Below are 12,469 nucleotides of genomic sequence, written 5' to 3'. Positions count from 1 at the left end.
ATCTATATACGACCCCTTGCTCAGCTGGTACGGAGCTTTGGGCTGGTGTGTCATCAATATGCCGATGACACCCAGCTCATTCTGTCGATGGAGGGGGGAGCGGTCACCGCCCCTGCAGCTCTACAGCATTGTTTGGAGGCGGTTGCTGGTTGGTTGAAACAGAGCAGGTTAAAGCTAAATCCAACGAAGACGGAGATCCTTTGGCTGGGCCGTGGTGGAGGGGCGGGGGATTTTCAGCCGCCGGTGTGGGAGGGGGTCTCATTGGCACCGACCCCCTCAGTTCGCAGCCTGGGGGTCCACCTGGATTCGTCTCTTTCAATGGAGACCCAGGTGGCCCATGTAACCCGGGTTGCGTTTTTCCATCTTCGCCAAGCCCGGCGGCTGGCCCCCTTCCTCTCCCAGTCGGATCTGGCCACTGTGATCCATGCAACGGTCACCTCCAGGTTAGACTATTGCAACTCGCTCTACGCGGGCCTTCCCTTGCGGCTGATCCGGAAATTGAAACTGGTCCAGCATGCGGCGGCACGCTTGCTCACGGGAGGTGCCATCAGAGACCATATCATGCCCGTGTTGCATCGCTTGCACTGGCTCCCAGTTGAGTTCCGGATTGTCTTCAAGGTATTGGTTTTAACCTTTAAGGCCTTACGCGGTCTGGGACCCTCGTACCTCTGCGCTCTGCAGAGGCCAATCTGCTGGTGATCCCCGCCCCCTCTATGATGCGGCTGGCCTCCACTAGGGCCAGGGCATTTACAGCCCTGGCCCCTGCCTGGTGGAATGCTCTCCCCCCAGCTGTCCGGGCCCTGCGGGACCTTAATGAGTTCTGCAGGGCCTGTAAGACTGAGTTATTCCGCCGGGCTTTTGGGGAGGCCAGCTGCTGATAAGGTGCCCGGAAACATCCCAAGGCCCGCTGTTCCCTTCTGTAGGAGTTTTTAATAGATGCCATCTATTTTAATCAATTTTATGGAAACTGAACGCTGCTTTAATCTTAATCTTAATTTTAATTCTAATTTAAATTTAATTTTAACTCTATTTGTATTTTATGTACCCACTGCTTTGTTATTGCTGTAAACCGCCCTGAGCCCTTTGGGGGAGGGCGGTCTATAAGTGGAACAATAAATAAATAAAAATAAATAGTGGCATACCACCTATAGCGACATGAGGTAACCCATGCCCCCAGGCACACGCCCCAGCCCACCCTTTGTAGCCTTTTGGTTACATGGGGGGGCCACCGGGCAACTCCCCCATGGGGCGGTGACCTGACTGGTACCTCCACCTGTGCTGGGATGTAACTCCAAGGGGCGGGGAGGGGGTGTATGCAACGCACTGGGCATGTGCCCCTGTGAGGGTGTGGCGGGGCGTTCCGGGGCGGGGCAGAGGACGCACCAGTGCACCGGGCGCTTTTCCCCCTTGCTACACCTCTGCTTTCATGAGGTGGCTGCTGTTGAACTTTAGGGAGGAGCCAGGCCTGGGTGGTTATGGAAGTCACAGAGTACCAAGTCACCAGGTAGTCCACCCTGAAAGGGCAATGCAGACCTGATAGCAATATGGAAGAACCATTCAGATGCCCTGAATTCCTTGGTGGAAGAGCAGGATAAAAATATGGTAACTAAATATTTGGTTTATTGAAGATTCCTTTCAAACTAGCTTTTGAATGGACCTCAGTCACTTTTTTCACTTTGCATGGAGAATCCAATTAACATTATTGCTAACTTATTATTTTCCAGTGTTTTGTCATTTGGTTCACTCAGACTTAATTTGTGGTAAATTTTTTAACAATTTAAAATGCAGTTGCAGTACCTGACTGTGCTCTGTGGACTGGCAAAGCTGTATTGAGGGTTTGGGGCTACCTGTATCCTGGCCTGGATAGCCCAGCCCAGCCTGATCTCATCAGATCTCAGGAGTTAAATACTGTTGGCACTGGGTAGTGTATGGATGAAAGACCTTCAAGGTTATGATGGGAAGACAGGCAATGGTGAACCACCTATGAACATCTCCTGCCTTTAAAACCCAGCGAGTCACCATTAGTCAGCTTTCCACCACCACCGGGGCTGTCTCTCTTATAGAGTTTGCATTTCCCCATTGTTTGATATTTTTGTTTGTTAGCTTAACTCCTATTTATTTGTGGTGACTAGGGAATTCCTTAATCCAGTCATGTTCAGGATGGGAAAGTCTTTCATTACTTCTTTCACAGCCTCTTGTTCACTTATTTTTCACTATAAAATTATTGCACAGTTATTTTTGCTGCCTGCAATGAAAATAGTAGTAATACTCCTCTCGTATACACATGTCCACTCATGCTGCAGCCTATGTAAGAGAACAGGAAATGCTAAATAAAGCAACTCTGGAGAGGAAACGAAAGCATGTAAAGAGATTGCTGCATGAAGAAGCAAAATCATTGCTGGATCAGATTTACTTTGGTGTAATCATATGGTATGGTTGACCCTGTGACGAAGGGCATTGCTGCCATTTTTAATAGTGTAAATAGCTTTATATTAGTGTAAATAGTGTAAATAACTTGATATTGAGATCCCCAGGGTATAACTTCATTGAGTCCACCCTCTAAAACGGCCATTTTCTCTAGGGGAACTGATCTATGTCATCAGGTGATTAGTTGTTATTATTAGAAATCTTCAGGCTCTACCTGGACATTGGCAACCCTCAGTGGCATATCTGGCTAGGGACAAGGGGTACCTTCGGGCGCCACTCTTCTGGTCACGTGGGGGGCGCAAAATCGACCCCCCACATGACCAGGAAGTCCTGCTGCCTCTTTGTTTTCACATGCCTCCACCCACCCGAGAACTTCCTGCTGCCTCCGAGTGCCCTCAACCCCACCCTGGACTCCCCCCTCCCTTCCTTCCCCCCCTGCCAGCTGGACTCCCAGCCGCCAGCCTGCAGTCTCTTCTGACCTCTCCTCCGGGCAGGCCAGAAGAGACTGCAGTCCCGGCTGAGCAGACCTTCTTTTATAAGCACTGAGGCTGGGGGTGGGGCTTGGGGAGCAGGAAGTCCCACCCCTTCCTGCTCCCCAAGCCCCACCCCCTGGCCTCAGTGTTTATAAAAGGTCAGAAGAGACTGCAGGCTGAGGGCTGGGAACCCAGCCAGCAGGGGGAGTCTGTGGGGGGAGGTAGGCACCCTAGACCTTGCCCATGTCCATGGTGACATGGGCAGGGTCAAGGGCAGTGGGGGTGGAGCCTGGGGCATCAGGGGGCAGAGCTAGGGTGGGGGGGCAGGGCCTGGGGGGTGTCCTGGAGACAATTTGTCTCTGGGCGCCATTTACCCCTGGTACGCTTCTGGCAACCCTACACTGCTATGTTGAACCACAAGTTTTATTCCAATTACAGAAGATGAACGATTGAGCAGTAAAGCTGCTATGTGCCCTCACCCTCTTGTTGAACCAGTGACAAACCTAGAACATGAAGGCATTTGCTGTGGTTGTTTTTGATGGCCTTCCAGCATAAATTAGTTGTTGAGCAAGAAGCCCCATCTTAACTTCCAGGTACTTTACAAGATCAAGAAGGGGCAACCCCATCTGTTCATGAGTCACAGGAAGAATTTCAGAATCTTCCCCCATAGTGAGAACATAGTAGATTTCCTCTGCTTGAAGCTGGCTGTTCCTTCTGTGATGTGACTGAGGCAGTTGAATTCAATACCAAAACTACTGAGATAAAGTAGTCCTTTCTTCCTCTTTGACAGAAGCTACAGAGTATCATTGGGGGTGGGGAGGATGTCTGTGTGGACAGAAGATGTATAGCCTTGCTACAGAATCCAGACCACTGGTTCATCTGACTCAATTCTGTGTACTGTGGCACTGACTGTTTGGGGTCTCTCAGGTGGTGAAAGATGTTTTGCAGCAGGGAACAAACTGGGGGCCCTCAGCATGCAAAGCAAGTATATCTTTTGTTGAACCACAGTTTCTCTCAAAGGCAGCCCACTCTCTGCTGGTGGGTGACTGGCCAATTTCTCATGGACCACCTAGCAGTTACTGGGCTTTTTGCTGAGAATTCCTGATTATAGTCTGATGTTGCAAAACAGATGTTCTTGAGTGTGAATATATTCCAAACCACCATGTCTTCACTTTTAAGACATCCTGAGGATGATTCTCAAGCTTCAACTCTCTCTCAAAGTGGATGGTTCATTTTACTATATGGGGTGGACATGAAGAAAAGTTTTTAAATTTTGAAAGAAATTTGTGTAGATTCGTGTACATTCACGAATTATGTGAATTTGTGTAAATTTGTGTAGATTTTGTAAATTCTGAACATTTTAAAAATCAAATTTGCCATGAATGCTAAGACTATGTTATTAGACATATTGCTGAAACATATTGTTGAAAAATTTCAAAATAACTTTTTCAATATTTGATAGCAGCAGGCAGAGTAGCTCTTGTTGCAAAATGAAAGGTGAAAGAATGACCCAGTTAGGAGAACTGGGAAAATGAATTAATGGAATATGCAGCAATGGCAAAATTAATAAGTTTCACGAATAAGTGGCCAAAAAAAAATCAAGAAAAATGGAAAGAATGTTATCTATATTTGAAAGTTGTTGAAATGAAGTATATAAACTTTCATTAACCTCAATGATGTCAGACTGAAAAGGGGTTAAAAGAGTAACAAATGATGAATTATTAGTGAAAAATGAGGATAATATCTCAGTATAATCTTTATTTGGTGAGAAAATTTTTTGGAAAGCTATAATAGTAATTAATCAGCTTTGGGTTATTATAATTGGCTGGTCCGAAGGTAGTGGGTTATTTCAATTGATTGTTCACAGTCAGTTACAGATTGATCTCCTGTTATTGGAATTCATATGACATATTGTTAGTAACTGTGTTTTGATATATAATAGGTATTATATGGTTTTGTCTCTTAGGCTGTTTCTGCACAGCCAAAGAACAGGACCCTAGGGACGGTAAAAACACCATTCCTGGGGCGCTGTTCGCACAGCTGCTGCTGCATTGCAGCAAAGCCGTGCTCACCCCCCTCAACCGGCGCAAAAACGCCGCTTTTAAAACTTGCTTCCTAGGCAAGTTTTTTCCAAAAGTGGCATTTTCACGCCGGCATGGTGCGAAACGCACCTGCATGAGGGTGCTGCTTTTGGCCCCTCTGGTTTCCCATTTACTTACCTCTCCTTCCTGCGCAGCTCTGGACGGCTGGAGGGACACACCCACGCTGCCCTCCAACCCCCAGAGGTCAGAGGGCAGTGTGGGCATGTCCCTCCAGCTGTCCAGATCTGCGCAGGGAGGAGAGGTAAGAAAACAAAATGTACCTGAGGCAGCTCCACGCCAAGCCGCCTCTGTGGGGGGGGGGGGGGGTGGGGGGGGGGGGGGGTGGGGGGGGGGGGGGGTGGGGGGGGGGGGGGGTGGGGGGGGGGGGGGGTGGGGGGGGGGGGGGGTGGGGGGGGGGGGGGGTGGGGGGGGGGGGGGGTGGGGGGGGGGGGGGGTGGGGGGGGGGGGGGGTGGGGGGGGGGGGGGGTGGGGGGGGGGGGGGGTGGGGGGGGGGGGGGGTGGGGGGGGGGGGGGGTGGGGGGGGGGGGGGGTGGGGGGGGGGGGGGGTGGGGGGGGGGGGGGGTGGGGGGGGGGGGGGGTGGGGGGGGGGGGGGGTGGGGGGGGGGGGGGGTGGGGGGGGGGGGGGGTGGGGGGGGGGGGGGGTGGGGGGGGGGGGGGGTGGGGGGGGGGGGGGGTGGGGGGGGGGGGGGGTGGGGGGGGGGGGGGGTGGGGGGGGGGGGGGGTGGGGGGGGGGGGGGGTGGGGGGGGGGGGGGGTGGGGGGGGGGGGGGGTGGGGGGGGGGGGGGGTGGGGGGGGGGGGGGGTGGGGGGGGGGGGGGGTGGGGGGGGGGGGGGGTGGGGGGGGGGGGGGGTGGGGGGGGGGGGGGGTGGGGGGGGGGGGGGGTGGGGGGGGGGGGGGGTGGGGGGGGGGGGGGGTGGGGGGGGGGGGGGGTGGGGGGGGGGGGGGGTGGGGGGGGGGGGGGGTGGGGGGGGGGGGGGGTGGGGGGGGGGGGGGGTGGGGGGGGGGGGGGGTGGGGGGGGGGGGGGGTGGGGGGGGGGGGGGGTGGGGGGGGGGGGGGGTGGGGGGGGGGGGGGGTGGGGGGGGGGGGGGGTGGGGGGGGGGGGGGGTGGGGGGGGGGGGGGGTGGGGGGGGGGGGGGGTGGGGGGGGGGGGGGGTGGGGGGGGGGGGGGGTGGGGGGGGGGGGGGGTGGGGGGGGGGGGGGGTGGGGGGGGGGGGGGGTGGGGGGGGGGGGGGGTGGGGGGGGGGGGGGGTGGGGGGGGGGGGGGGTGGGGGGGGGGGGGGGTGGGGGGGGGGGGGGGTGGGGGGGGGGGGGGGTGGGGGGGGGGGGGGGTGGGGGGGGGGGGGGGTGGGGGGGGGGGGGGGTGGGGGGGGGGGGGGGTGGGGGGGGGGGGGGGTGGGGGGGGGGGGGGGTGGGGGGGGGGGGGGGTGGGGGGGGGGGGGGGTGGGGGGGGGGGGGGGTGGGGGGGGGGGGGGGTGGGGGGGGGGGGGGGTGGGGGGGGGGGGGGGTGGGGGGGGGGGGGGGTGGGGGGGGGGGGGGGTGGGGGGGGGGGGGGGTGGGGGGGGGGGGGGGTGGGGGGGGGGGGGGGTGGGGGGGGGGGGGGGTGGGGGGGGGGGGGGGTGGGGGGGGGGGGGGGTGGGGGGGGGGGGGGGTGGGGGGGGGGGGGGGTGGGGGGGGGGGGGGGTGGGGGGGGGGGGGGGTGGGGGGGGGGGGGGGTGGGGGGGGGGGGGGGTGGGGGGGGGGGGGGGTGGGGGGGGGGGGGGGTGGGGGGGGGGGGGGGTGGGGGGGGGGGGGGGTGGGGGGGGGGGGGGGTGGGGGGGGGGGGGGGTGGGGGGGGGGGGGGGTGGGGGGGGGGGGGGGTGGGGGGGGGGGGGGGTGGGGGGGGGGGGGGGTGGGGGGGGGGGGGGGTGGGGGGGGGGGGGGGTGGGGGGGGGGGGGGGTGGGGGGGGGGGGGGGTGGGGGGGGGGGGGGGTGGGGGGGGGGGGGGGTGGGGGGGGGGGGGGGTGGGGGGGGGGGGGGGTGGGGGGGGGGGGGGGTGGGGGGGGGGGGGGGTGGGGGGGGGGGGGGGTGGGGGGGGGGGGGGGTGGGGGGGGGGGGGGGTGGGGGGGGGGGGGGGTGGGGGGGGGGGGGGGTGGGGGGGGGGGGGGGTGGGGGGGGGGGGGGGTGGGGGGGGGGGGGGGTGGGGGGGGGGGGGGGTGGGGGGGGGGGGGGGTGGGGGGGGGGGGGGGTGGGGGGGGGGGGGGGTGGGGGGGGGGGGGGGTGGGGGGGGGGGGGGGTGGGGGGGGGGGGGGGTGGGGGGGGGGGGGGGTGGGGGGGGGGGGGGGTGGGGGGGGGGGGGGGTGGGGGGGGGGGGGGGTGGGGGGGGGGGGGGGTGGGGGGGGGGGGGGGTGGGGGGGGGGGGGGGTGGGGGGGGGGGGGGGTGGGGGGGGGGGGGGGTGGGGGGGGGGGGGGGTGGGGGGGGGGGGGGGTGGGGGGGGGGGGGGGTGGGGGGGGGGGGGGGTGGGGGGGGGGGGGGGTGGGGGGGGGGGGGGGTGGGGGGGGGGGGGGGTGGGGGGGGGGGGGGGTGGGGGGGGGGGGGGGTGGGGGGGGGGGGGGGTGGGGGGGGGGGGGGGTGGGGGGGGGGGGGGGTGGGGGGGGGGGGGGGTGGGGGGGGGGGGGGGTGGGGGGGGGGGGGGGTGGGGGGGGGGGGGGGTGGGGGGGGGGGGGGGTGGGGGGGGGGGGGGGTGGGGGGGGGGGGGGGTGGGGGGGGGGGGGGGTGGGGGGGGGGGGGGGTGGGGGGGGGGGGGGGTGGGGGGGGGGGGGGGTGGGGGGGGGGGGGGGTGGGGGGGGGGGGGGGTGGGGGGGGGGGGGGGTGGGGGGGGGGGGGGGTGGGGGGGGGGGGGGGTGGGGGGGGGGGGGGGTGGGGGGGGGGGGGGGTGGGGGGGGGGGGGGGTGGGGGGGGGGGGGGGTGGGGGGGGGGGGGGGTGGGGGGGGGGGGGGGTGGGGGGGGGGGGGGGGGGGGGGGGGGGGGGGTTTGGGTGGGTGTGGGTGTGTGGGGGGGGGGGGGGTGGGGGGTGGGGAGGGGGGGGGGGGGGGGGGGTGTGGGGTGGGGGGGGTGCGGGGGGGGGGGGGGGGGGGGGGGGGGGGGGTGGGGGGGATGGGGGGGGGTGGGGGGGGGGGGGGGGGTGGGGGGGGGGGGGGGGGGGGGGCGGGGGGGGGGGGGTGGGGGGGGGGGGGGTGGGGGGGGGGGGGGGTGGGGGGGGGGGCGGGGGTGGGGGGGGGGGGGGGGGGGGGGTGGGGGGGGTGGGGGGGCACTTATACCAGATTTCTAAAGCTGGCTTCCATTTTCCTGACTGTTCACTATCTTTCCCCTTGCACCTCCTGCTCAGCTGCCCCTTATCTGAATACCTCCATATCCCTTTCTCAAAAAGGTTACAGTGAGCTTGCAAGAATGTGAATCTTGCAACCAAGGTCAAGGAAATCTTGCACGTTTATGGAGAAGAGGCAGGAGGATAACCCCAACTTTTTTTAAAAAAAAAATGCAATTTTTAACTCATTAGCAATATTGGTACTCTGTTCTACAAGATTATACTCGACTTGTGTCTGGTTGATAAGATCTAATTTCTACACATTCAGCCATTTGTGGGCATCTCTGTCAGTTGTTTCTTTGCTCAGAATTGAATGGATGCTTTGAAATGAAAGGTAGCCATTTTCTCAGATTGGCCTACATTCTGGTCATGGCCCTGCAGTTCAACTCCACAGTTCAATGTAAACTGAATAGATAAATGAGTGGGACAAGGTAGGAAAGTTGAGGTATTCTAGACCCAAGCAAACCTGGAGAAGTGTGAGTGTGGGTGGATATATGATTTGTGACTCATGGTAGATGTGGGTGAAAAGTGGTGCTTTGGTTATATGGTTATTTCTAAGGTGTCACATTTGGTACTGTGGGGGTGGGTGCTCAAATAGTGTTGAATATATTTAAATCCATGATTTTGGCCTTGTGCCTGTGAACATGTGTGCATTCAGAATGGGTTTGGGAGTGGCCAGTGAGAGCATTCTCTATGACTCAGTCATGGATGGAATCCTAATTTGTAAGAGGCCATGATCATGATGTATCACTTTGGATCAATCAGCTTTCCAAAGAACACTGACATCACCATGCCTCAATGGGTAATCCCCTTCCATATCTTAAAATGTAATATATAATACATACATGTAGTATGCCACCTTAGAAGAGCTTGGCAGCCAGCACGGGCACTTACCAGCAGCAGGGGCTCTCGCTGGTAACATAACAGTTTCACTGGTGATGTGCTGACATCACTTCTCAAGTACCTGGAAGTGATGCTCTGACAGTTGGGGAAGAGTTTTGACCAAAAGTCAAACCACCCCGGGTGTCCTCTGTTGAAGTTCTGGCATCCCTTCTGGGAGCAGAAGGAGTGATGCCAGCAAATTGGGACGTGCGCGTGCACATACACACACAGAGTTTCCTGCCATTTTTTCATCCACTGCCCAGCTGAGTGGGATTGATGAAGCACTGCCTGGGATGGGGATCCCACAGCCCCAGTGAGGGAATGACAGCCCTCTGTCTCAGACAGTTTTTTGTTCACATCTAAATTTTATTTATTTATAGCCCTCCCTCCCCCTTCATAGCAGGGCTCAGAGTGGGTAGCAACAATTTCAAATACACTAAATGAACACATAGATTAAAACTAAATTAAAACAGTATAATAGATGGTGCTTAAAAAGCAACAATGTGCCAAAGTGCATAATGTGGGATAGGGGCCCTCAATGTCCAGGCCAATAGGTTTGCTGTATGCCAATGGTGCCCTCAACTATATGCCTGGCAAACAGCTCCACCTTACAGGAACAATACAACTGAGCTAGATTGATTAAAGCTCAGGCCTCCGTAGGCAGAGTGTTCCACCAAGTAGGGACCAGGGCTGAGAAAGCTCTAGCCCTAGTCAAGTACAGCCGGATAGGCTTTGGGCCAGGGACTGGCAGTAGATTATCAGATAATGACGGTAAGGCTCTCGCAGGTGTGCACTTGAGAAGATGGCCCCAAAGATACGAGGGTTCTAGGCCATGTGGGGCTTTGCAGCTTAGCACCAAAACCTCGAACTTGATTTGGGGCAGAACTGGAAGCCAGTACAGCTATCAAAGCACAGGCTGCATATGCGCTCTCCATTGCACCCTAGCAAGGACATGTACAGCTGCATTTTGGACCAGCTGCAACTTCTGGAGCAGTCTCAGGGATTAATTAGAGTGAGTTGCAGTAGTCCAGTCTGCAGTAATCCGGTCCGGAGTGAGTTGCAGTAGTCCAGTCTGCATGGATCACTGTAGCCAGATCAGCAGGTGACAGGTAAGGCAGGAATTGGCTCGGCTGGTGGAAATGGAAAAAAGCTGTCTAGGCCACATTGTTAATCTGAGTCTCCAAAGAAAGAGACATCTAGAATCACGCTCAACTCTTGCCAGAGGAAGATGGAACCAATTGCAGTTTGTCGGGGACTGGGAATTGTCCTGGACCTGCCTGACCTAACCACAGGACCTGTGTTTTTGTTGGATTTAGCTTCAGGCAGCTCTATTTCAACAATTTCGCTATGGTTCCAAGGCACTTGCTTAGGGAGAACATCTGGCCGCTGTTCATCAACAGAAAGAGCTGGGTGTCATCTGCATATTGATGGCAGCCCAGCCCAAAATGTCACACTAACTGAGCAAGGGGTTTCATAAACATGTTAAAAAGCATTGGTGAGAGAATCACACCCTGTTGAAATCCACACATCAGAGGATGCCAGGTGGAAGTTCTCTCCCCAAGCGCCGCCTTTTGTCCCCAGTCTTGGAGAAAGGAAATCAGGCTCTGCATGGTAGTTCCGCGGACTCCAGCATTGGTAAGACAGTGGGCCAGCAGATGACTGTGTCAAATGGCGCCAACAGATTGAGCAAAATCAGCAGTGTCAACCCATCTTGATCCAGCTGATGACAGAGATCTGCAAACTTGGGGACTCCCCAGGTTTGCAGAAAAATTTGAAAATATTTGAAAAATTAATTGGGGGTTTAAACCCCCCCAAATAAAAGCAGTGTCTGATGCGTAGACAACACTAATCCTTCTTCTGTTGTCATCATTGACCCAGGGAGGAGAAACCTCAGTGGGGCTGGCGGCTGTGATCTTTGTGGGACTTTCCACCATTAACGGTGGGGAGGAGAAGCCTTGATGAGCTTGGTGGCTGGGGATCACACTTGCCTCACTGCCATAGATAGTGAGAGAGAGAAGCCTAAAAGGACTGAGGAGACATACAAGCTACTACTGTTGAATGTGGGGAGAAACTGGCAGGGGGAAGCTGTGCTGGGGTCACCATTGTGTAATTGATGGAGGAAAGAAGCATTGGTGGGTTTGGCAGCCAGGAGCTCCAAAGGGCTTACTGGTGTTGGGGAGCAAGGGATCCATCCCATAAGACTGAGCCCTCCGGGGGAGGGCGGTCTAAAAATGAAAGTAAATAAACAAACAAACAAACCAGCACACACAAATTTCAGTCAGAATGACAGACTTTCAGTTGTAATATATACACTACATATACCACAGCCTCCTGTCTAGCTGCCCATTATCTTTAAACCAGAGGTGTACCAGGAGAAAATGGCGCCTGGAGCAACACCTGCTCAAGCGCCCTCCTGCCCCCCCCTACTTACCTCCAAGGGCAGAGGAGGTCCATGGCAACCTGGCGGGGCCGAGCTTGGCGAGGCGAGGCCAGGCCAGGCCAAGAGGCGCCCAGCAGGCCTGTGGCAGACTCCCGGCACGTCTGCTTCTTCAGCCAGCGGAGGAGGGTGGCAGCAGTCCCAGGCAAGGGTGCCTCTCTGCAGGATGGGTGTGGGGTTGATTTTGTGCCCCCCATGTGACCTAATGGGTGGTGCCTGAGGTCAGTTGACTCCCCATGTCCCTCTGGCACATACACACCTGCTCTAAGCTCACATATTCCCTGCCAAAAAGAACCTGATGAACTTGCAAGAACTCAAATCTCACAGGCAGAATTATTCCAGCAGGTAACATGGTGTGCAATTTCTACATCCTGATTGCAGAAGATGGCCTCTTTTTGACACAACTCGGCTTTTATTTCCATCTTCACGTGGCCTTCTGAGGATAAAAGTGCTCTTAGACAGGAGCAAGGAAGAAGGTTAATAGTTTGTTGGCTGGTTCTTTTAAACTTTGTAATTCTCTTTCACATTGCCTTGGTTGTCTGAGTGTAGAAAAGCATCTCAGAGAGGGAGGGGTGGGGCTTGGCCTTTTTACTAGAATGTAAAGTCGCGGGAAATTTGTGGCCTAGTGCTGTAGAATGCTATTCATTGACTTCTGTTTCTTTGGTCTTGGGGTGGGTGTGGCCAAAAAGAGGAAGTTGAATTGCAGCCAGAAAGTTTTAAGCACCTTCCCTTTTTTTTGTTAGCAGTGAGATATGTAAACAGAATATCTTACAGAAACAGCCATTGCCTAGATAACTGACTTC

The 12,469-nt window shown here is 58.5% G+C and overlaps 1 protein-coding gene across 1 annotated transcript in view; it reads left to right on the top strand.

Moving 5' to 3' along the window:
• The window catches only part of REL (REL proto-oncogene, NF-kB subunit), a 48,844-nt gene that overhangs the window by 19,732 nt on the left and 16,643 nt on the right, over window positions 1-12,469 (top strand). Inside the window, exons 4-6 of the mRNA XM_048507587.1 lie at window positions 10,131-10,155; window positions 10,811-10,840; window positions 11,492-11,529. Coding sequence (XP_048363544.1) covers window positions 10,131-10,155; window positions 10,811-10,840; window positions 11,492-11,529 — 93 coding nt within the window. The remainder of the gene's footprint in view (window positions 1-10,130; window positions 10,156-10,810; window positions 10,841-11,491; window positions 11,530-12,469) is intronic.

Source organism: Sphaerodactylus townsendi, linkage group LG01 (genome assembly GCF_021028975.2).
Source record: "Sphaerodactylus townsendi isolate TG3544 linkage group LG01, MPM_Stown_v2.3, whole genome shotgun sequence".
Classification (NCBI taxonomy): Eukaryota; Metazoa; Chordata; class Lepidosauria; order Squamata; family Sphaerodactylidae; genus Sphaerodactylus; species Sphaerodactylus townsendi.
The sequence above is the reverse complement of the archived record's forward strand: the minus strand, read 5'-3'. Positions and strand labels throughout refer to the sequence as shown.